Source organism: Bombyx mori, chromosome 19 (genome assembly GCF_030269925.1).
Source record: "Bombyx mori chromosome 19, ASM3026992v2".
NCBI classification, from domain to species: domain Eukaryota; kingdom Metazoa; phylum Arthropoda; class Insecta; order Lepidoptera; family Bombycidae; genus Bombyx; species Bombyx mori.
The window spans coordinates 7387416-7413788 of record NC_085125.1 but is presented as its reverse complement, the minus strand read 5'-3'; the positions used below and the strand labels follow the sequence as shown (position 1 = coordinate 7413788).

At 35.1% G+C, this 26373-nt stretch overlaps 1 protein-coding gene across 2 annotated transcripts; it reads right to left on the bottom strand.

Annotated features, from left to right (window-relative positions):
* Positions 1 to 6009: 6009 nt before the first annotated feature.
* Positions 6010 to 25463, bottom strand: LOC101741694 (proton-coupled folate transporter). Of its 2 annotated transcripts, XM_004933326.5 has the most exons (5): positions 23909 to 25463; positions 13048 to 13149; positions 7304 to 7525; positions 7059 to 7215; positions 6010 to 6196 (listed from the first exon to the last, which is right to left on the bottom strand). In XM_004933326.5, the coding sequence occupies exons 1-5, from the start codon at positions 24930 to 24932 to the stop codon at positions 6097 to 6099; spliced, it is 1605 nt and encodes a 534-aa protein (XP_004933383.1). In that variant the 5' UTR covers positions 24933 to 25463; the 3' UTR covers positions 6010 to 6096. The 2 variants fall into 2 exon arrangements, with proteins under 2 accessions (XP_004933383.1, XP_037873666.1); XM_038017738.2 differs by lacking the exon at positions 13048 to 13149 and having other exon boundaries at positions 23909 to 25269.
* Positions 25464 to 26373: the final 910 nt, after the last annotated feature.

Here is a 26373-nt window from a genome sequence, read left to right as displayed (position 1 = left end):
CTGTTTTTCTTCGATATGCCCGAAGCCGAAGTCTTCATTTAGCACCCTTTTCACCGTGGTTCTGCTTAACCCCATCTGAAGGGCCAACAGTTTCTGCTTACGTTTGGGATTTCTTTGAATACGCGCCTTCACAGCTTTTATCACTGCTGGAGTCCTAACAGACCGAGGGCGACCACTTCTTGACCTGTCATTTACACTAGAGTCTTCATTGTATCGTTTGATGGTACGATATACGAATCTTTTGGTTATATTCACATTTTTCAGTGTGTTAAAAATTTGAATTGGCGCGTAACCGCAACGATGCAACGCAATAACTGCAACACGGTCTTCTTTAAGCGTCCACTCCATATTTGAAAATGAGTAAAATTCTAAAAGTATACATTTTATTTTCACGAACAATTCGAAATTCGAATTCTATCAACTTTTTTGTGGCCAGCATTCTAAAAGAAAAGTTTTTACTGTGTGACAATACTTATGACCTGACTAGTTATATACATACTAACTATATACTAACATGCATAGTGAAATTCATTTCAGTAAAGTGCGTTACCGCTATTGAATGTTTTGTTACAAATCAGCTGTATTCAAAAAAAAGTACAACTAAATTATATTAAATAAATTCATATGCAAATCCGCAAAATTTTACGATCGTTCGGTTGAAGTCGTCGCATCAAACGTACAGTGACCTTAAAAGTGTTCATCGTAATTTGGTATATTTGAGTATTAAAATCGAACTGACAACGTTCTTTATACAGAAATTGATATTTTAATTTAGTTATCTTCTTCCCTGACGTGTACTGACAGATATATTATTATAATTTGCATAATCACTGGTGGTAGGACCTCTTGGGAGTCCGCACGGGTAGGTATCACCAGCCCGCCTATTTCTGCCGTGAAGCAGTGATGCGTTTCGGTTCGAAAGGCGGGGTAGCCGTTGTAAACTATACTGAGACCTTAGAACTTATATCTCAAGATGGGTGGCGCATTTACGTCGTGGATGTCTATGGGCTCCAATAACCACTTAACACCAGGTGGGCTGTGAGCTCGTCCACCCATCTAAGCAATAAAAATAAAATAAAAAATAAAATCTACACAAAGTCCTGGACTTGTCTTTCCCTGGCTTAATTACTGGATGTCTATTTAAAAAAAAGCTTAATAAAGTTTAATATCACATCGATCGTAATAATCCTAATAATGTAATAAAGGAAAATTTAGAAAAATACAACTAAAGATACTATTTTTTTTAAATGTTTAGATCAGTAAACGTCTGTTAATTTTACAGTTTGGGTCACTTTTACAGTGCTTATTAAAATGGTTCTTTTTTGTTTTACCAAGCAGAATTTTACAGGACAATAAGGATTTTAACTCAAGCATAGTCTGTGACGATGACTTGGGCGGGTCCTCAGTAAGAAATGGGCAAGAAGAGCCGAACATCGGGCACAGTGGTGTAAATTGGGAGATACCTACATATTTCCAGCAGTGGACGACTGGGAACTGGTGGTGGTAATGATCGTTTGTTTGTATTGATGATGCACTTAGTGGATCCGTATTTTCCCCGCTCCCCATACCATCCCAATTCCCCATTCCATCCTAATTCCCCATGTCATCCCATTTCCCCATACGTGTAAAAACACGTCAAAAGACGTTTCTTCATTGCGCTGTGATATATTGCAATTGTTTTTATTGCTCGTGCCTATCAGTTGTTATATATTTACCGACTATGCCGCTACCCATCTTGAGACATGAGTTCTATACTCTCAGTTTTACAGTAGCTGCCTCGCTCTTCAAAACGAAACGCATAACTGCTTCACGGCAGGAATAGGCAGCGTGGTACCTACCCGAGCGGGCTCATAGGGCGCCTTACCACAAGTCAACCCTTCTTGCAGCTTACAGCAATGTCTGAACATAATTTTTTTTCCACAAGCTAGTTATTCTTATGAGTTTTTCAACTCTAACCAATCTAGATAAAACCCTTCGAAACGCTATGTGATACCGATCTATTGATATGCGAATTCAAGAAATCCTTCTACAGGCTACGTTTACGTACCTACATACGAGCATTTGGCAAAAACTTGCTTTATCAGGATTCTCTTCGTCTCAGTCCTTTATCAGAACCAATGCTGCCAAATGAAGAGATGATGTTTATACAGTTTCTGTTACACAATCTATCGTCTGGCTCACAAATCGTTACGTTTCAGCTTCTTTTTTAAGAAATATTTCTTTGTATATTGAGTTTGAATTCTACTTTGAAAGACGCCTGAGATTTTATAATAGCAAAAACTTGTCTTTGAAACAAGAAAAAAAGTCGCCAGTCCACACTAGTGTGTATAATTTCATTATTATTATTAATATTATTAAACGCGCAATAACAATAAAATAATTTCATAAAATTTAATTTCCATTTAAATTTCATTTAATTTTAATGTTATTCAATATGCATCCGTTGGGTGTATTCAACGCAACATGAACTATTGTGTTAATTAAAAAAGTGTATTTGAACAAGTAAATCGATTAAATGTAATTAAAATAAGTATCGAATTCTTTTTTTAGAGCCTTCTTTATCGTTAAATGTTTTAAAAAAATATCAGGGAATTGCTACTTGAAGTCCTTAGCGTTTATCTCAAAGCAATATTGTATCCAAATAATAGTGGTTGCGTCTCGAGGGAAAGCGTCTTGCTCCAAAATAGGTACGTTTGTATCCCCATTTCCGACCGTCAATAGCGTAGAGACGTGACGAGGGATACGCTTTATCATCCTGTATTCCCAGTAATTCCCGTTCAAATGATACTTTAAGATCCTGAATTGGGTAAACCACTTACGGAATCCTGTGCCCAAAAATCAATTGTCGAAACTCTTATGTACACTAAACTTGGGTTGTTTTTTAAGAGTATTATAACAGATGTTAAAAAAGTGTTGACCTTTTGGTTTTGATAAATGTATTATAAGTTAATGTGTAGGTCATATTATATACATATCGTTTAATGAGGATAATTCCAAGAAGTCGTTTCATACAAAAATTATGAATGTAATCAGAAATAAACAGTCGTTATTGATTGTAGCATTGCCCTTTGTATTGCGGAAATAATTATAATCCTAATGATACAATGTTATGACTACTCTCTTCGTTGTTTTCTGATACATTTTACTAGTTTATGATGAAGTGTAATTCACTAGAAAATCTAGAAAATGTTATGGATTCCGTAGTTCCTGTCTTTGTTGAGATTTAATTTTCTTTTTGTTACCAACTCAATTAAATAAAGATCTTCCATGCCTGCCGTCGCAAAAATGTTTATTTTAAAACTACTTACTTTAATGGAATCTATTAACTGTACTCGGAAAAATCCATTCCATTTCTCCCCGACATTGTGAGATTCAATTTTGGAACAAACTAAAAAAAGGAAATCTAATTTTTAGATTTCAGCAGTAAAAATCGTGTGCTTGTTTTTATAATAGAAATAAAGAAGTAAATATATTTCTTAAAACTTTCATATGTCTAGAAACAGAAAAACGGTTGAAGGGTTATTTTTGTCGCCTTGTTGCTCAAACGGCTAGTGTTCCAGTATTCTAGTACCACGGGATAGAGGTTCGACTCTAGTGATTTGTTCTCTACCTAATTGCTATTAACTAAGGAGCTATTTCAGCTGCTCACGGGCTGGTGGCTGAGTTCATGGTTTTATCCTGAAAGAGTTCGCTAACATTGACCCTAGCATGGGCAGTGCTTCGCACAACTTACCACCGATCCACTGAGAAGATCCGACGGAAACTCAGCGGAAAGAAAATCTTAGGTGCCGTCAAATGTGGATTTTTACTTTAACCTATTCAAATACTGTTAGTAAAGTTGCTATGAATGTGTATTTTGTTAGAAAGAGTTGCTTTTATTTCTTTGTTTTAACAACAAAAAAATATTCGTTCTTTCTGTCAACTTTTCCAGAAAGTGATAATTTTGTCTGACTTTAGTCCCTCAAGTGATCTCTACGTCTTTATTTGATTAGATTACGCGCTGACTGCAACGTCGCGTTGGCGACAATCCACACTGGAAAAAGCAATTTTGGTGCAAACACATTGGAAAAAGCAATTTTGGTGATTAAAATTAAATTATTGTTTAAATCTTAAAAAAATATTATTATTTCTACTTAAATTAGTTAAAGTAATATATAATAAGAGAGACTTTAGATATAAATTATGTCGCATGGACGTATGACTTTGATTTCAAACACCATTTTATTTGACCACTATTTCCAGAACGGAAATTATGGTTTTAAAACATGAATAACCTATCTAACATCTAATTCTAATGTAATATTTTAGCTTTATTTGGTAAATCGCAAGTAAAATTTACTTGAATAGAATCGACTCTAAAAAACTTTTAACAATCAGCGGCAAAGACATAAAAATACTAATAGATTACCTTGCTTCAATCTTTCAACCCCAAAAACGCAAAGAAAGGATCTCTAATTTATAATGAATAATTAATTACTTTAGGCCATTAATTTTCCAATCTTATTGGGCTAAAGTTCTTATGATTTTGTACTAATTGGGAGATTTTAGGGGAAGATTAAGATAGGAAAAGCCTTGAATATGAAGGTGCTCGTTTTATTCCTACAGTGATAAGATCTTAGTGACGATTTGTTTGCAAGGTGGTTGACGAATTTGTAGTGATACGTTGTGGTGTCCATGGTCACCATTCAAGCATGAATCCATAGCTTTTTCGTGTCGTAAATAGGTGCCGACTCTCTATAATACCCACCACTAAATAGCCTAGGACATGCTGGTTATCAAAGCTTAATGATTGTAAAAAAATATTATGTCTGTCTACAATTACAGTCTATACATACTCCCATTCTCATTTCTCACTGGTGGTAGGACCTCTTGGGAGTCCGCACGGGTAGGTACCACCACCTCGCCTATTTCCCGCCGTGAAGCAGCGATGCGTTTCGGTTCGAAGGGTGGGGTAGCCATTGTAACTATACTGAGACCTTAGAACTTATATCTCAAGGTGGGTGGCGCATTTACGTTGTAGATGTCTATGGGCTCCAGTAACCACTTAACACAAGTGGGCTGTGAGCTCGTCCACCCATCTAAGCAATAAATAAATAAAAAAATTAAATACTAAAACGTATTTTTTTAATACATTTGTTTATTTGCAGGCAGATAACGAGGCATTGAACTTAGTTTGTCATCTAGGTAAACCTTTCGAGATTGTGGTGATAGTGTAAATAGATAGCACATTTCCAATGTTCTTGAGTGTTCCTGAATGAAGTCTAGGTGCCGTGGAACCGAACATTTTTTTTACCTGTTTCGATATCTTTTTTTAGATTTCGATGATCTTTCCTACTGTAAAGGGAAGATTTTTTATCCTCTTAAAATTATTTTGAGTTCGATTGAGGTATCCAATTGTGGCGTACAGATACAGGCGTCACTTGGACTTGTTTGAAATGTGAGTTGTGTGATTTTAGAAGTTTTAAACCATTACTACATATTTTAGGGTTTATTATTATGTTATAAACGAAAATCACATTTTTTTGTCAGTCAACTACATATGTGTATTTAAATGACGCTCACTTTCTCTCTTACCTCACTCAATTGAAATACTCAATCGTATGACAATTTTTTCAAAACGATATCGGCCCTTGAATTGTCTGGGTTTCAATCTAGTAACTTACATAAACAAACTCTTCAGAAATAAATGTGAGGGCATATTATTTGACTATTCATGCTTTTATATTATTTTACAGCCTATTTTTCTCAAAAGCTAATCACTATTTGGTTTTATTACTTTATGTCCCAATCAGGATGTATTTATATTTACTTATTTATTGCGTATATGTTTTGATATCTATAGCTTTCAGAAAAGGCTAATTTGATATCAGCTACATACACCTGAAATAGTTAGTCCAGAAAAAGCTATCTGACTTTTACCGTCAACAGAAAAACATCTCAGGTAAGTTTGATAACTCCGCTTTTTTTATATTTGTTTTGGTGTTCTTTCGTAAAAAAGAAACAAAATGCTTTGTATTTAATCTATATTGCTTTCTTACTAACTATTTAAAATAACTACCAGTCTTTTTTAACCCTATTAAAAATAGTTTTAGTTTATTAAAATCTTGAAATTTCATTCTCTCTTGCTAGTTCTTCTTTGTTTGTTACATTCGCTGACAAAGCAATGTTTTTCTTTCGCGCTAAAATGTAGATCATGCTGAAAATAAAAGAAAGGATTTTCGAATAACAATTACGAAATTAACGGGTTTCCTAATTTACTTCACTTCTTTTGAAATATGATATAAAAAGAAGATCAATTATGATGTAATTACTAATCATGTTGTATACCTATAGAATCTTGATTTTTAATTCAAAAATATTTACAAATAAAATTACTCATATTATTTTGCTTTACAATTTTAAAACTAACTAAAGCAATAGTTATTTCTAACTACTAAATCAATAGTGCATCAACTGTCGATGCTACTTCCTGTTTAGATTTAACAGTCTGTACTGGTGGTAAGTAGGGTGCATTGTGAATCAGTATGGGTAAGGACTCATTTTTGAGCTACTTTCTGCCGTGATGCAGTTATGTCCTGTTCGAAGGCAAAGATAGTCGTTATACAATACGATTGAGATTTCGACTTCACGTCTCACGGTGGCTATACTTAAGATAAAATGTCTGTGGGCCCCGGTAACGAAAGAAATTAATCGGCGGACTATTTGTAAAAAAGGTCGTATTAAAAGGCGCTTTTAAAAACTTGAATTGCGAAACTTTGGTCACATAGTTTGCAGTTTATCATATTTTATTGTGTTCTAATATGAGCAGACAAGCTGACGGCTATCTATCTTGAGGCATAAAGTTAAGGTCATAGTTACTTTGGTACATTACATCATCTGTTTTACTCTCTAAGCTGGTACGCCTGACCACTTTAACTTCTTATATATGAGATTCTTAATTTATTTACATACGTAACAAGAAGAAGAAATAATTTGAAATTAGTAGACCATGATATGCTTTTTCTTGCCGTTAACGTCTAAATTTAAATTAACAAAATAATTTTAAAGTAGGTACTTACCCGAATAGACATAGAGCTACAACAGTTAAGGCTGCATCAAACAAGTAAAATGCACCCGGAAATGTTTCTATAGTAGACATGTAGATATAGCTAGAAGCCGGCATGTATATTGATGGAGCCAACGATTCCGTGACGCCTATAAGTGCACTCAGCTTGGCTAAAAAGTAAATAATTAAACAATAAGGCATCGAAAATTTTGTTTATAGAAACAAGGATTTTTTTCATTGATGAATACGAAAACTCACCAACTTCTTCTGTAGGAACGCTCTTAGTAGCTATTGACCTGATTGCTGTCAGACCAGTAAAACTGAAGATGTTGAATAGAGGAGCGGAATAGAACCATTGTCTGGTCGGAGCAAGGGCGAACATGAGGCATCCTGCTATCCTGCTCACTCCCGCTAAAGCGCCTATAATGCTGTCTTGGACATTCATTCGTTTGCTGAGCACTAATATACAAAATATGGTTCCTGGGGAAAGAAATTATTAATTCACCAATGCTGACAATTTTGTTTCTAGTTCGGCAAGTCATGTCCTATCAACCGGTCGATAAAACCAAATTATCTGTTTCAATAACAAGTTATTAATATAAAACTGTTATTCATTATTTAAACGTATAATGTATTCTAAGATTTAATTGGACTTTATCAAAAAGCTATTTGATAAAAGTATGTCGTCACCAATCCATTAATAGATTGAAATCAGATGTTTACGAGGAAAAAACTGCATAATATAATAAATAAGTACAGTCATTTTTAGATGACTAACTTATTTTCGACGCAAATACTCCTTTAAACATTGTGATTTGAAATTGGATGAAACGAAAAAGCGACACTAAAACATATGTATGCAAATATATGGTTTATCATGAGAATGAATGAGTTATTCAATACTACTAATAGTTTGGCTTCTAAAGCTTAGTGAATTGCGCGTGATATTTTTGATAAAGTTAAATATTACATAAAAATGTACATATATATTTATTATATATAAAGGTATAAAGTAAGTAAACGAAATAAGGACAACGAAAATAATCGAAAGCGTTTCAATGTTTCCAACTGCCGGTCGTCTCATAAAACCGCTTTCTTAAAACATGTTAAACAAAGTAAGTTACCGCCAAAACTTTTCGGGTAAATAATCGAAAACGCGGGCGACCGGCTACAACAAAGTTCAGCTTGCGATAAAACTGATCAATGAATTTAATGAGTCTCGTGATTGTACTCCCCAAATACGTTTAGATAAGACATATGGATGATATACTGATGACTGTGTTGTTAACGTAAGAACCTTGACCTAGGTTGATAAAGTAAGTTGCTCAATCCATCAGTTTCTTAGTAAATTTTGAATGCAATTATTTTTAATGAAGGTCACATTGAGAACTGATCAAGATCACGGTAGCAATTAAATTCCCCGATCACCATCGAAACTAAATGTAAATGTTTTTGTAAACCAGTTTCTGATTCAGAGAAAAGATATTATTTTTGCTTTAGAAAGCCTCTTTCGATTGTATGTTGAGGATAATTTTTTTTTAGTTTACAAAATTAATTTATTTTTCGAGTTGAATATAAAATATTACAATCGGATATTAAGTTAGTTGTTTATTTAGCGAAACGATGTTTATCGTAAATTCTACGGATTCGTAAAGTAAATATTATTATAACATGTAAATTTATTTTTTTTATTTTAAAACAAAAACATGACTAATTTATTAATTTAACAAAAAATATTATAACCACTAATAATACCGCCATTGTACTTTTGTATTATAATTGCTTCGATGATGTATTGTTTTTTTTTGTGGTGTAATAGATTGTATTCTGTTCTCATAATGAACCAGATATAGATCCTTCTAGTCCTTCTAGTATAGAATGATTAACAGTGTCCATTATAACCAAATAGACAGAATTGTGGTATAGCACCGAGAGAACACTATTGCCTATTTTTCGGCAAATACTATAATCGCCTATCACGATATCGACTCGAAGACCACTTCGATAAAGCGGCACGACACGAGAACCCTCTCATCGTGGCCGCCGGTAACTACATTCCCGATTCTGCGGACAGAATGGAAAGCAGTCGACGTCGCCCAAAACACGTCATCTCGGATCCTCCCGATCCACTAACGGTGTTTTTAGGTACTTCAAGCACCGGTCACCGTTCTCGTCGAACCCGTCGCTTGCGACGAAGGGCTCGACGAGTAAATTAACTCTCAGACACAGCCCACTGAGTTTCTCGCCGGATCTTCTCAGTGGGTCGCGTTTCCGATCCGGTGGTAGATTCTGCGAAGCACGGCTCTTGCTAGGGTTCGTGTTAGCAACGTCATCAGGTTTGAGCCCCGTGAGCTCACCTACTAGCCACGGTTACGCTGAAATAGCCCCTAAGGCTATCAGCTTAGGTAGGAAAAAAAAAAGACTCGAAGAGATAGGCTGGTGCTATTCAAGTACACTATAAACATAATATTTGTATGTTTCGTAATTACGAAAATCAGTATCCGAACAACTCGATTATTGCGCAGTTGTTGTTAAAATTAAGGAAATATTTTTGCCAGAGAAACTTCAATTCTTTAGGTAAAACGTGAATAGTTTCAAAAGGCAGCTTACACTTAGTGTTTCATGTATTTAGCTATACAACAGAACGGGGCCGGGTTTCACTTGCTTGCTATGCTATTTAAAATTATATTTTATGTATACAAAACATTTTATTTTTCTTATTGTGCATTCTGGTAGCGTGATCGCACTAATGCAAATGATGTTTCAATGCTACGCCTCAAGGTAAAACAAAGAAGGAAAATACCAGTAATATTGTTTAAAAATTATATAATATATATTTCTTTTTTCATAGTGGTTACCGGAGACCATAGACATCACGACGTAAATGTCACTATACACCTTGAGACATTAGGCTTAAGTTTCGATTTTAAACGCAACGGGGCAAAAACAGACCGTTTCTACATTTTCGACACATATTCGAGAAAGTGACTTTATGTGATTTTAATGTGTTTTTTTTTATTGCCCTTGTAGGCAGACGACCATACGGCCCACCTGATGTTGAGTGGTTACCGTCGCCCATGGACTTCAGCAATGGCAGAGGCAGAGCCAAGCCGCTGCCTACCGATGCCCAACTCTTTGTTTATTGGCGTAGATATAAGTTCTTATTTCATATTCCTATGTCGGAGCTCTTAGATAGTACAAAGTAAAAGCGTTTGCCTAAGATGATACCTCAGTTATATGGGAAAACTGGTAACTATTCGCTATTCAGAAGGCACATAACATACCAAAAATAAGTAGGTGATCTCAACTAATGGCGCAAAAAATATTCCCAATTCACTTAATGTTAAAGTGCTTTAGATAGGAACTAGGTGAAAATAGAGGATTTTATATAAGATCATAATATATAAAGACAGAAGTAGTAAACGGTATTGTTACGGGCAGATTGTCAGTAGCGATAGTAGTTTAATGTTTTAGTGTATTTTGAACCTGACACGTCTGGCTTCTGGCGTGAATCTAGAAGGTTTTTAGCAAAGAAATTTCGCATATAAAATCGAAAAATAAAATTAGCAATTAAGAAATATTTAAAAACTGTGCAGTTTTACAGTAGTAGTAAATAGTGCAGTAGTAAGATCCATATATAATCCTATTGAAACACACGAATCTTACTTTAGTGTTGCTTAGATGGGATGGCCCACCTGGTGGCTCAGTGGTTACCGGAGTCCATATACATCTACAACGTAAATTCCGTCACCCCATCTCGAGACATGAGTTCTAAGGTCTCAGTTCTTACTTTTATCTTACTTATTCACATTACTTTTTTTTATTGCTTAGATGGGTGGACGAGCTCATAGCCCACCTGGTGTTAAGTGGTTACCGGAGCCCATAGACATCTACAACGTAAATGTGCTACCCACCTTGAGATATGAGTTCTAAGCTCTCAGTATATAAGTAGTTACAGCAGCTGCCCTGACTTTCGAACCGAAACGCATTACTGCTTCACGGCAGAAATAGGCAGGGTGGTGGTACCCACCCGCGCGGACTCACAAGAGGTCCTACAACCAGTATGTTAGGATTCTACCCTAGTTAACTAGTAGAATAAACTAGTGACGTCAACAATATGAATTTAATGAAAAGTGAAACAAAACGAGTAATACAGTTAATATCGACCTTGAGAAAATATTTATTAATACTGTCCCGTGTGTTTGAGGAAAAAGAAGTTGGGAACTACGTACTTTTTTTTAGACTCATACGACATTGAGTGTGGTTTTCGCCTTATCTATGTAAAGTTATTCAAATTAACAAAACCGCCGGATTATCATTCGAATAGTTCCATTGTAGGTTTAAACAAATAAATATAAACGAATATCGTGTTTCGTCCCGAGTTTCGATGATCTGAACTAGAGTTATTATCTTATTATATTTAATACGTGAAGCAAAAACTTTGTACCCCTTTTTACGAAGGAGTAGTATGAAATTTCTCACACTTATAGAGAATATAGAAAAGGAGTGCACAATGCTAATATTTTTTTAAATTATGCCAAAAAATACATTAAATCAATAAAAAAAACATTACACTCACTACCATGTATTTGAGGCACACACGCATGCATACTATTTATTATTGTCAAACTTTTGTTCTTGACGTCTATGGTCAAATTGAGAATAGATTAAATATTGTTTGTCTTTATTAATATTTTTCTATAGTGTAGTCTTGGCGAAATTTGTGATTATAGAATAGTCTTTGAAAATAGAATCATAATAGTGAGCAAACTTTTAATTTCAATTAATTATAGTCGAATTTCGACTACCGGGCGACCACTTGTTTTACTAAATTTAACTGAGTCTTGATATTGATTTATTAGCTTATTTAATAGACGTTCAAGCAAATGTGTTCCTATAAGGCAATTGGAGATTGGAGCTACTAACGTGAATGCTCTCCTCAAAATAGACGATCACGTCTGAAGGATCTGACGGGAATTATGACAGCTTTGCAGTACAAATCTTGGTATCTACCTGCGTTCAAACGTTATTAGTCCAGATTATATTGAATTTCATTTTCAGTTTCACGCTTCAGAATTATCTGTCGACCCCGTCATTGGCACGGTTTTAGCGTAATCCCGCACAAATCTGTCTGAGAGTTTGACAGACGTGCGGTCTCGCTTCCAACTCCTAAATGGGTCGTTGCAGCCTACGTTAATAATGGAACTGGTAGGTGTTTTCGTTTGTACCCTGCTGCATTTAGAGACCAAAATTCAAACAAGTGAATAAGCTCAAATCTACATAGCATATCATGTGTACGTAAACCCGCCCGTATATAATAAATAACAACCCATAGACACAGCCCACTGAGTTTCTCGCCGGATCTTCTCAGTGGGTCGCGTTTCCAATCCGGTGGTAGATTCTGCGAAGCACGGCTCTTGCTAGGGTCAGTGTTAGCATCACTCCGGTTTGAGCCCCGTGAGTTCACCTACTAGTTAAGGTTACGTTGAAATAGCCTCTCATGGCTATCAGCTTAGGTAGGAAAAAAATATATAATAAGTTTTTCTTTGCATAGACGGGTGTATGAGACCCAGCTGATGTTATCAGGTTGCCAGCACCTATAGGAGTCTTTGGTCTCCAGATTATTCGGTCACCCTATTAATCCAGGTGCAGTCGGCTTGCCAACGGTTTTAATTAGATATAGGTCATAAAGATATTGACAGCGAAGTTTTAATCCGTGGCGGTAGATAAAGGCATGAATGTGCCCCTGATTTCGCGAATGTCAACGAATGATATAATCGCATACCATTAGATGGATACCTACGTCTTCTTTCGAAGGCATAAAAAGTCGTAAATCTAAGTTGAGAATTTTGTTGAATTACTAAAACTTTAATGACACGGTCGTTTTAATCATTTTCTTTGCATCGCAATAAAACTGACCAGACCCGTCCAAGTCCAAGAACCTTTATGAAGGTTTTCGATCTGAGAAATAAAGTAAAGGGAAAAAAATACCAAATTCTCACCCAAAAGACCGACGACGATATTAATTGTCCCATAAATACTGTATTCCACCTCCGTAAAGCCAAATTTCCTTATTGTGTACAAATAAGACACTTGGGAATCCCCTGCAAAAGAAAAAAATAGAATTTTGATTAACAATGACATAGCGTTCAGGGTCATTCTTGATGTTTTAGTACGTTCTTTACTCAACCCGGCAGAAATAGGCAGGGTGGTGGTACCTACCCGTGCGGACTCACAAGAGGTCCTACCACCAGTAATTACGCAAATTATAATTTTAAAATTGTAGTGTTTGGAAGCATCAGCGATGTCTTTGTTTTTAATTGCTTAGATAGGTTGACGAGCCCACTGATCTTAAGTGGTTAAGGAATTCCATAGACATCAACAACCTAAATGCGCCACCCGATTTGAGACATGAGTTCAAGTATCAGTTTTACAGTACAATAAATACCACCCCCACTGTCACCCCCTTCAAACCGGAACAAATTACTGGTACGCGGCAGAAACAGCCGGGGTGGTGACACTTCAAGACGTCCTACCAAAAGCATAAATATCATTAGAAACTGTTCTCTTACACGAGGTGACCCGGTTAATATCATTTAATCTATTATGAAACTATAACAAATGTCTGTCTGCAAAATAAAAGTATTTAATAAAAATATTACCAAGTGTTACCTGACCCCATTTTTAAATAAACATTTATTTGTTTGTCTGTATTTATATTTACTTATCAACGTACGTATTGGTATCTCGCGTTTTGACTAGAGCCGGAGATTTTACTAGAAGAATAAAATTGTATATTTTCACCATCAATTGGTTATGGTCCAGCCCTAACCCACGTGTTAAGTACCGAAATTACGTATAATAATAATAAAAAGTATAATCCTGGCACATTAATTATAATAATCTGACATATATAGCCTACGGGTAGGTATCACCACCCTGCCTATTTCTGCCGGGAAGCAGTAATACGTTTCGGTTTGAAGGGTGGGGCAGCCGTTGTACTATAAAACGGAGACTAACCTCCGTATCTTGAGTCGTTCATTCGATTTACCTCGACTCAACTCTTCCTCCAACGCGCGTTTTGCTAAGCTTGATCGTAAAAATAAACTCCACTCAAGCGTCCTTCGAAAACATTCCTCAACGGAGTGGAGTAAATGAACTGTCAAGTCAAGGTACGTCGCGATGAACCTTGAACGTTCCTCAAGGCTGATTTTCTATCAATGTCCAATTAGTAGGTGGACCAAAAATGGAAATATATGATATTGTTGTGCGATAGCCTGGATCTGTGCATGTTTCGGGCATATTTAGCAACAACAGATGCTGTTTGAGATTTGAAGAAGGCGATTTGGCTGAACGTGACATTCTTGTCGGAGACAGCAGTTATGCGCAAACTGGCTGTATGTACACTCCTGTGCGGAATCCTCAAACAGATCCAGAACACAGATACAATCGAGCACATGTATTAACAAGAAACAATATTGAACGCGTAAATGGTGTATTAAAGGGACGCTTTGCTTGTTTGTATAGATTATTACAAAACAATACACTAAATACAAGCAATATTATAGTCTATTGTGCTGTCCTACACAACATTTGTTTAGTGACTAATGAACTTGAACTAAACCCTGAAATTGAGATAGAAAATGTCCCAGTACCTAATACTCAGAACTCTGCCAGAGGGAGTATTATACAATCGGCTTTTATTTCTAGACATTTTAGTAAAAAAATCTCATATGGGTATATAACTTAGTGATCTAACTTCCGTATCTTTGTTGTAACCGAGCAGTGAGCACCATTATTGTAATGCAGAAAGTATTATTTATTTTGATGATGATTAAATTTGATTTGTTAATTTTACTAATAAAGTAAATAGTTCGAGGTTGTTAATTAATTATTTCCGACGCTTCGTATGCTTTACAGTTTTTGTACGTACATTATTATTAGAAAACTGAAAAAGTAGTAATTTTTTTATTTATTTTTTATTTATACTTATTGTACACAAAAAGAAAATACAATAAGAACAGATTTAAGAATGTCTAAATACTATTTACAAAGGCGAGCTTAACTCATTCACCGATTCCGATCCGGTAGTAGATTCATTCGCGAAGCAGCTGCTCTTGAGCTGTTAGGTCTCCTTCGCAGGCGCTCGGGTAGCTGTTAGCAAATCCCACCCCTCCTGGCTGAGCCTTTGCTCGCCCACCTGTCCTGGTGAAACTGGAAAGGCCTCCGGGCCACCAGTAAATATTCAATCATAAAAAAAAAAACTCATTCAAAAAGTAGTTATATTATAGTTATGTATTTTGAAAATATAAGAAAACATTGTTAAGCTTGTATTTCGATCAATAAATCGTTGTCAAATTGGTTATTAGAGCTGCTTAGTCTTTTTTTTTATTTTGTTCATAACGGCATACACATTTAACAAATAATTTCGTGGTTATTAGCAAATGCTACACGATATGTTACATAAAATTCGTAGGCACTGTGTCAATGGCGGCACGTGTCTCCGCGGTCACGGACATTACGTGTAGAAATCTATTACATGTAACGAAGCACGATTTTCGTCTGTGCGTTTATGTATGTTACTATCCACAAAAAATTGGGTTCATTTGAATTTACTTTTTAACGATTTATTGAGACAGTTTTTTTGTATCATGCATCGTATTGTATCATGGAGTTGATTAGTAATTTTGTATTTCGAAATAGCTGGCGAATACAATCATGATCGAAAAAAAAAACAAATAAAAAAATCATAGTCTAAACCTGGTTTATTAGCTACAACATTAATGTCTCCTTGGGTCAATACGGTTGACTTCCACGGTGAAGGAATAACATCGTGTAATAAAAATCAAACCCGCAAAATTTTAATTTGCGTAATTACTGCTGGTAAGACCTCTTGTGAGTACGCACGGGTAGGTACCACCGCCCCGCCTATTTCTGTCGTGAAGCAGTAATGCGTTTCGGTTTGAAGGGTGGGGCAGCCATTGTAACTATACTGAGACCTTAGAACTTATATCTCAAGGTGCCTGGCGCATTTACGTTGTAGATGTCTATGAGCTCCAGTAACCGCTTAACACCAGGCGGGCTGTGAGTTCGTCCACACATCTAGGCAATAAAAAAAAGAATAAAAAAGTTAATTATAAAATGTATCCAAAGCCAAGGTCTCATGCTCGTTTCTAATAAAATTATCATAATATAAACTTTCATGACTTTTGTATGAACGAGTAACTTTTGAATCAATTACACGTGACAGCATTTTCTTAATTATTAACAAGAGCAGTTGTTCAAGCGTGAAATTAAGGGCTTAAATATATGTAGAATATAGACCAAATCGGGAATTCAGAACGACAATAGCAAAAATATTTGGTAGACGACGGAATTTTGTAGTATTAAGAGATTTTCTAACTCTGAATGAGATATAATAATGTCTCCGAAACTCTATTGGGCTTAGTAATAAGCGAGTAGATACTAATAAAATAATGTTTGATCTCTAATTAAGTCTAATGACGTAACGCGATTGTTAATACAATCAATGTGATCAAAAGAGTAAAAATCGTATTTTAAGTAGGAATTACCAACGACACTTTTATTAGTATGGTCTTATGTTGACAGAGAAGCAAACCGTTGCCACATACCACATCATTGCTACCTTACTACGTCCTATCAGCGATCCACAGTGGGTTTTAGCCTTTGACAATAGAAAGCGCCTCTGGCCAACCGAATGATCATGTTTCTATACTCTTCGCATATACGAGTGTTACTATGTTACTTATAATATTTGCTATGTGTATGTGCTATAATTCTCATGTTGTATTTGTTATTTTAGTTATGTGTTATTTGTTCTACACACACTTATCACTTTTTATTATTATTCTCATTATCCTCTCGCAGGTCTGCTGGAAGAGATTTCTCAAAGAAATAAGCAGTGCCTTTGTACATAATTTTCCTATTACTCTGTACTGTGTCTTGTTTTCTGTGTGTACATAAATAAATAAATAAAAATAAAATAAATAAATGATGATACTCTTTATCGACACGTGATATCTACTGCTGCAAATATTTAGACAAAAAAACATTCGTCTTATGGCTGTTGAGTACAGTTAAACTTAGATGTGACTTACTCGAATTTGTTAGCACTTGATTGAGAGGTATTCTTGAAATTGCTAGATCTACATTTTATTGAAAGACCCGCAAAAATGCCAGTAAGTATTGCTTTAGTCAAATCTTAGCGAAACAAAACGCGTTTTAAAACAATCTAGAAAATACGGCGTGACGATAATGGAGGACCAAGACGATAATGGAAACAGACATATTTTTTTTAGAAAGTTTTTCTATACCAGTATTTTTAGTTAATTTTATTTAAACTAGAGGTCCCGCAGTAGTCGAAATTCGACTATAATTAATTGGAATTGTAAGTTTGTACACTATTATAATTGTATTTTATACTTCTATAATCATAAATTTCGCCAAGGCTACACTATAAAAAAATATTGATAAAGACAAACAATATTTAATCTATTCTCAATTTGACCACAGACGTCAAGAACAAAAGTTTGACAATAAATAGTATGCATGCGTGTGTGCGTCAAATACATTGTATGTAGTGTGTGTAATGTTTTCTTTATTGATTTAATACTATCTTTTATGCATTATTTTAAAGAAATATTAGCATTGTGCACTTCTTCTCTATATTCTCTGTAAGTGTGGAAAATTTCATACTCCTCCGTCCGCGCAATTTTCGTAAAAAGGGATACAAAGTTTTTGCTTTGCGTATTAATATTTTATTTACAATAATCTAATGTAAATATTTTCAATGGGCTGCATGTAGTGCTGATTCGATATTAACTTGTATGTTTATTTACAAGTCAAGTGCCTACCACTGTATTTACTTGTAATGTTTCGTACTTTTAACGAATTTTGCATTGAAATTTATTTAATAATTGTAATTCATTGAAATAACTAATTGGTACTATTCTAATGCCTATTCCTGTTTCTGCTGTGAAGCAGTAATGCGGTAATTCTTTCTTTCGGTCTACGGTCTTTTCCGGGGTTGTAAATGTTTATTAACTAAATGTATGTGTTTAATAAAATCTTACATTTATTTCCGTTATCTGGTACCTGTAATACAAGTTCTTTACGAACTTAGCACGGGACGAGTTAACGTGACGTGATAGTTTAAAAAAATAATAATAAAAATTGTAAACAAGGTTTTTAATTCATTTTTCAGCTTTTTATGGTTTTAAAACTGAAGTCGAATAAGAATTTGTTTTAATTTTCTTATAAAGGTTACAACATGCTAATTATGAGCTGTTGTGTAACCAGACGTGGCGCCAATTTTAGGGTTCAACGGAATCGACTTGGAGGATGTATACGTCATCGGGATAGTAAATTGAGTAAGTATCTAATTGATATTAGAGTTCGGAATTTTGTAATAGCTTTATGTAGTGGTAGTTTTTCATTATAGAATTCCATATAATCTGATATGCCTGTAAATCGAGTCGAATGAACGAATGCTCTTTTTTTAATTTTTTTTATATTTACCTGTTTATTTACTATTATTCAAATGACACAATAAAATGAATAAACGTGCCCAATCGTTGTACTTACGGTTTTGTTTTTATGAGACGGGCGTGACACAGTCGAACCACGACCGTGTTATCATTTTACATAGTTTTCTATAATCGCTTTGTAGCTAAACTAACTTCTCGGAAAACATAGGTAAATTAAAACAGACAAATGAGATAGAAAATAAATGTTTGTTATTGTATCCTAGAGCCACTTTTGTTTTTTATTGTGCTATGTAGGCAGACGAGCATACGGCCCACCTGATGGTGAGTGATTACCTTCGCCCATGGACAGCAATGCCAGGGGCAGAGCCATACCGCTGCTTACCGAAAATTTGGATGAACTGGATGGTATTTTAGCGTATTGTATATATGTAACCTTTATAAGCTTAGTTTGTATATATGTATATTTGTCTACAACGGAATCTTTGATCGTACTTATCCGATTCCGAGGTGTCTTATAACCTAAAAATTTGCACATACATCAGGATCGATGATAATGCAATAACATAACTTCTCTCTAATAATTCTGACCAGTTTTAATAGGTAAAAAAGTGGAAAGAATTGTTAGTTTGGATTGCTACTTAAGCCTGTTTTTTTAAGATTTTACAACAAAAAACACGTGAACATATTTTTCTGTTTCTCTACCATCGTCAAACTTTAGCTGTACACTATATTCAATAGTTTCGTTACTTCGCAAGCAATAATTTTAATACACCTTAGCGATACGAGGTAGGTCGGGCTTTAAAACCATTTACTTCCCAACGATTGATAAATAAAAGCTTGTCAAAAACTCGTATTGAATAACTGGCAAACGTCTCTGTTATTAAAAAAAAAATCGGTTGTCTGTAAAGTCGGTTTACTGACGATAGTTGAACGTGACAACGTCATAAGAAAATACTGATGGATCTTCACTTCACTTCTTGGACTTCATACTTGACGAAAACATGTAAATGTATTATTGTATAGCAGCTGTCCACGCGGATGCATCGCTCACTCAAGCAGAAGAGAGACAGATGTCGAACACTGCCGAACGCGGAGGCCGATTGTGCCTCTTTGTAGCTCGTTGCGCGCTCTCGCTTGCACTTCAAGCCTTTAATGGAACGCCTCATAGTGAGGAAACGCCGCATGAGTCATGTTTTTTCGTGCGTGCAACCGGCTCCATCGAATTATAAGACGATGTCACGTCATAAACAACAAAAAAAACTTGTGGTAACTCTTTCTAGGCCTGGTGTAAAATTTATTTAAATATAAATTCTAAATAGCTGTTCCCAGACACAAGTGGAAGAAAGTAAAAATAACACTCTTTAATACTATATTACGTAATAACTGTCTATGGGACTGGTTAATCGTTTGCCTAACCGAGAGGATAACGGGAAATATCGACGGGTTCAGTCCCCCTTTAAAACACTACTAGTTTCCCAAGCTAACATATTTATAAGTTTGTTTACAATTAACTTTATTTCCTTGGTAATCATGGCTGACATAAGATTTTTCTGGAAACAAACATTGTATTGCTCTTGTCGTATTATCAAATGTTCTTCATAAATATAAAACATAGGATAATCCTATGTTTTAATGTAATTCTGTTTTGATATGTAACACGGATTGTAGCATGGATGTGTTTTATTAATTAAGATGGGTAATCGAGTAGGGAGTGCTCTGAGGAATTGTTCGAGATGTACGGTCATCTCGTTTTTACCATCGCACCGCCCGCCACCGGAGTAGAGTTCATTCATACTACCTGGAGCCACTGCGTTTATACTGCACAGTATGTTTCCATAGGTCTTTTGCCACGTACCATCCGGCTATGGAATGAGCTCCCCTCCACGGTGTTTCCCGAGTGCTATGACATGTTCTTCTTCAAACGAGGCTTGTGGAGAGTATTAAGCGGTAGGCAGCGGCTTGGCTCTGCCCCTGGCATTGCTGAAGTCCATGGGCGACGGTAACCACTCACCATCGGGTAAACCTGTTTATTTATCTTAGTACATAAACGAGGTCATCGCCTGCTTGCTGTTGATATTTCAAATACTTGTTAATTTCGAATTTCAAAATTTAATTCTATTTTCTTTATAAAGATATACCAAATATGCCATACGTGCATAGGAAGTTCTAGAATACGTAATGACTGATAGTTATTGAAGTCAAGGATTACGTGTTAACTCTTGTTATTCCTGTTCGACAGGTTAAATACAAAACGAATTTCCACATACATTTTCCTTAGCGAACGTTGTTAAGTACTTAATTTATCGGCGAATTTATCGGCGAATTATTTACAATATTTTCTAAGATATCCACGTTATCTATATTATCAGATACATTAGACGAAATTAAAATATCTGGATTGTTCTATTAGACTCATCATACACGTCATCTCGGATCCTCCCGATCCACTAACGGTGCTTTTAGGTACCTCAAGCACTGGTCACCATTCTCGTCGAACCCGTCGCTTGCGACGAAGGGCTTGACGAGTAAATTAACCCTCAGACACAGCCCACTGAGTTTCTCGCCGGATCTTCTCAGTGGGTCGCGTTTCCGATCCGGTGGTAGATTCTGCGAAGCACGGCTCTTGCTAGGGTTCGTGTTAGCAACGTCGTCAGGTTTGAGCCCCGTGAGCTCACCTACTAGTTAAGGTTACGGTGGAATAGCCTCTCAAGGCTATCAACTTAGGTAGGAGAAAAAAAAAAAAGACTCATCATTCTATTATTAATTTTGATTGTCGGTGGGTAACAGATTTGTCTTTATATTTTTCTACATGAGAGGTATAAGGCGAATTTGCCTTTACTATATATAACACAAATGACATATTCTCAGACCGGCTAACTTAATGGTGCAGTAATTCGTACTCCTGATTTCTTGGCTGACGGTCGTGGGTTCAATTCAGATAATATCTATATGTGTATCTATTTAATCGTATATAAGTATGTATATCAGTCTCTGATTCCCATAGTACAGAGAAACCTAGTTTAGGGCCCAATGATTGTATGTGACTTACCCCCGGTTATTATTATTAACGCGCAGAGGAAAAAAATTGCAAGGAAAATAAAATTTTTGGACATTATAGATAGTATATTTTAATATAAAATTAAAATCAAACACGATTTGTAATTCTAATGTGAAAAAAAGAAATCGTGGAATTTTCATTTAAATCTTAGAACGACAAAATACATACGTATGATAATATTACACTGAGAGTGTGTGTGATTTTATATACGCTTGTATATTAATAAAATAATTACGCTATGTATAAAATTTATTACGGCATGAAAATAAAGTCATCAAGTTCAAGTGTTATCAAAACATCGAAATCAAATTCAGACGAAGAGTTATAGCTGCTATAGTTAGCATTATAGTTGTATCATTATTAATACACAATATATTGTGTGTTGTGATTGTTATTTTACATTACTGTAATTGAATAAATGTGGGAAAGAGTGACTAATAGTTTGTAACTTCAAAAAACGAATGAGGAGGCTCGCATTGGGCTGTGTTTTCACCTGTTAATATATCTTCAATGAATACATTACATTAGAATATATTAACATCTACATTCGATAACGATCTAGTGATAGGTATCTATCTCTATTGAAGACAATTTATTTTTCAGCAAGTCTTATTGATTTCATAAATTAAATTGTGTAAGAATAAGCAGGAAAGAAACAGTGTAAAGCCGCAAAATGATTATATAACAATTCGAGGTTAGTTTGGACAAAAAATGAATTAAATGCATAAATAATTATGTAGCTTCCGTATTAAGCAAATACATTATATTTACAGCTATTGTTTGACGTAGCATCATTTCAAACAGAGAAATAAGAATTTTCTTATATTATTATCTATATATTAATACGTGAAGCCAAAACTTTGTATCCCTTTTTACAAAAATTGCGCGGACGGAGGAGTATGAAATTTTCCACATTTATAGAGAACATAGAGAAGAAGTGCACAATGCTAATATATTTTTTAAATAATGCATAAAAGATACATTAAATCAATAAAGTAAGCATAACACACGCTACATACCATGTATTTGACGCACACACGCATGCATACTATTTATTGTCAAACTTTTGTTCTTGACGTCTGTGGTCAAATTGAGAATAGATTAAATATTGTTTGTCTTTATTAATATTTTTTATAGAGTAGCCTTGGCGAAATTTGTGATTATAGAAGTATAAAATACAATCATAATAGTGTACAAACTTACAATTCCAATTAATTATAGTCGAATTTCGACTACTGCAGGACCTCTAGTAAATATTAAAATAAATATAATATCCTTCAACAAATAAACAACGAAAACTAATGATTATGTAACTATATAATTATTGAGAGAATAATAGTTATCGTGCACGATAATCATTAAATCGGCTCTGTTTATACGTCTCTATCTTAACAGACGCGCTTACACCATATTTTGTCACTTTCAATCATGTTTGAAACAGGCTCCCAACATAAAAGGCAACGCAATATAATTATTGAAAGTTTTATTACGTTTATAAATAAAGCTATAGGTAAAGGTGCCACAATTTTGTTTGTCTGTTTAAGTGCAGTAAAAATCTGTTACCAATTAAATTGACTTTGAAATAAAGGATCTGAGAAATATTCAAATTTTACTCGCCATCAGTCGTAAGTATTTATGAGAAAACTCAGAAGTGTGTATCCGTGATTTGAGAACATAAAACATTATCCTTACAACCGGTTAGCATTAAATACTGATTGCCAATATATATTTAACGAATCGAAAGGTGTGGTGTATGTATACACTTTATTGTAGGCCTAAGCCAGTTAATTTCAACTCGTTATGATTACCTTGTAGAAAAATTAAGTAGTACTTTATGATCAAGAGATAAGACAATAAGATTGATTATTTAATATTATTTAATAAAAGTTACACCGTTTTAAAATTTCCAATCGCGGGGCACAGCGTCGCTATGTTAAATAAATAAAAAATTAAGTATCGAATTATTAATAATTTACCCGAAATATTTTAGAGATTTACATTTAGGATTTTTTACATTTCATTCCGTGATAAAGGTGATACAAGTTAGTTAAACAAATAAAAGAATCATGTACAAAATTAATCCATCAAATTTATATAGAACATCACAAGTATCTTTCATAGTTTATTTCAATAAGTAAAAACCAGTTTTGCACACGGAACAAAATATTGAAGATTTGGAAAAAAAAATAGATTGAGCGGGCAATAAACTTTAAAGATCGTCATTTGGTATTTACGTTTTAAAAGGACGATATTTTTTTCAATTTAATGTTCACCTAACCGAAAATAAAAAACACTTACCGTACAGAGGTCCAACCATCAGCAAATATAGTGCTAAAATGCAAAATATTTGTGTTCTGCCTTGAAACGCGCGAGGCTTCAATGCGACCATCACTGTGTTTGCAACTAATTGACAGACCTCACGCAACATTTTCAATCTCTTGTTCTGCATCGTGTACCTAGTAATGCTACTAGCGCTTTCTTCGATTGGTAATACATCTTCGAGACGTATTAATCCGTACAAGAACGATAAAAAATACAGGACGAGTAACAATGAGAACACTCCATAGTAACCCAGAGCACGTAATAATATGCCGCTGAGGGCAGTGCCGGTCGGTGTCCCCAGCGTGACGCATATCGTGACAAGCCCCAACCTAAACGTTCTGCTCTCGACCGTGGTTCTGTCTGCCATGAAACTGTACATGCCCATAAATATAATCACATAGCTTCCAGTAAACGCCGCGGGTAACGCTTCAATCAGCGCTGTCGCCGTCAACGACAGCTCTTGGAAATAATACGTGGCGAACAGAAGTCCTGTATTTGAAAGTATCTCGCCGATGAAAGGGAATACAATACATATTTTTCTCTTTTTGTATTTATCACTCCAGGCTCCGACGAATATCACCATAATGGCGGGAATTATGGTTTGAAGAGGAAACTTCCAAGCGACTACTTTGGCGACTAATGATTGAACGTTGTTCACTTCTTCGTCGAGTCCTGTTGTGTTCCTTAATCTCAAACGGTCACAGATATCGTCGCCGTAATTAAAATTGACTCTGCAAGCCTTTTCCAGGTGCATACTTTGTACCGCCAGACTTGAAATAGACGTGCACATCATGTACATAAAAAGGCAGGGTTCTACTGTCGTTTCTCGAAGTACGTATTTTATTTGTTTCAAAATTATTTTCGATTTTTCTCTCCATGTTCCGCCGGAGGTTCCGGTGAGCAGTGTATTCGAATTGGCTAGCTCATTGACGCTAGAATTGTTTTCAGTGCTCGTCAACATGTTCGTGCCAGTGAAAGTAAGAGTTAGTAAAAGTAACATAAAACGTGATAAAGAATATTTACTTCACACACAACACTGCGTCTGCGGCGCCCGCGTCACCCGCACTTGACTATACGGTTAATCCGTGACTTTTCGACTGTCGTTTCTAAAAACTTGAGCAGTAAATGTCAGGAATTAAGCGCGATATGGGTGTGCGGCGGTGCATACGAGTCGCTCGCATCTCGACTGCTACGATAATACAGGTCTCACTATCGACGACACCACTTTTAATAAATATGTAACTAATTTATCTTCTTACACTTCGAGTTACGCATCAGCCAACATTGTTCTTCGGCGGACGTTCGTGTACTTCGTGTAATGTTTTCGTCTTAAATGACAAATAGTTAGCACTTGTACAAACATTCGTACCGAATCGGAGTGCTTTGTTAAAAATGTTTGTTAACAAATCCTTTGTTATGTAGGATAAGAATGTCACGTCATTTCTCTTTATTTATTAATGTTATTGCACTCAATAAAGAAAAACAAACAAGTATCGTAAAAATTGATGACCTTGGTAATAACCGCGATTTCGTTTTCTTTAATAATTTTCTTAAACAAAATCAGAACTAGCCAAACGTCTTGTCGTGGGGTACCTATCTATAACAGACTGGGAATTTTTGGATTTTTGTAAACATAGGAAACTTTCTCCTTAAATATCAAAGCCTGTTTGACGCCCACACTAAAGACGAAATACGCTATACAATTGTGTTATCTCACATGTCATTGCATTATATCGTTGTCGTATTTTAAAACGAGTTGAAATAGAAGCTTTCAGCTTCTAAATCGAGGCGTTCCGTACATAAATATATTTAAATTAATAAGTGAAGCAAAAACTTTGTACCCCTTTTTACGAAAATTGCGCGGACGGAGGAGTATAAAATTTCCTATTTATAGAGAATAAAGAGAAAGAGTGTAGAATGTTAATATTTAAAAAAAATGCATTAATAATACATTAAATCAATAAAAAAACTTTACATACACTATCATGTATTTGACATACACACGCATGCATACTTATTTGTTTATTGTCAAACTTTTGTTATTGCTTATAGTCTATGGTCAAATTGAGAATAGGTTAATATTATTTATCTTTATATTTGTCTATAGTGTACTCTTGCCGAAATCTGTGATTAAAGAAGTATAATAAATCTTTGACAATAGAACCACAATAATGTACATCAAACTTATGATTTCAATTAATTATAGTCGAATTTCGACTACTTCGGGACCACTAGTTTTAAGAAACATTTGTTTAGTCCACATCGAGTTTTTGTGAGTTCACCCCAGGGTGCGATAAGGGACTCGATGGTGTTATCCCTTATCTATTGCTTCGGCAATAAAAACCGGATCTAGTTTTATCTCTCTCACGAATATATTAATTAAATGACACAAAATTAAGTATCTCTTAAAATGAAACCATTTGTTATTAGGTATTTATTAT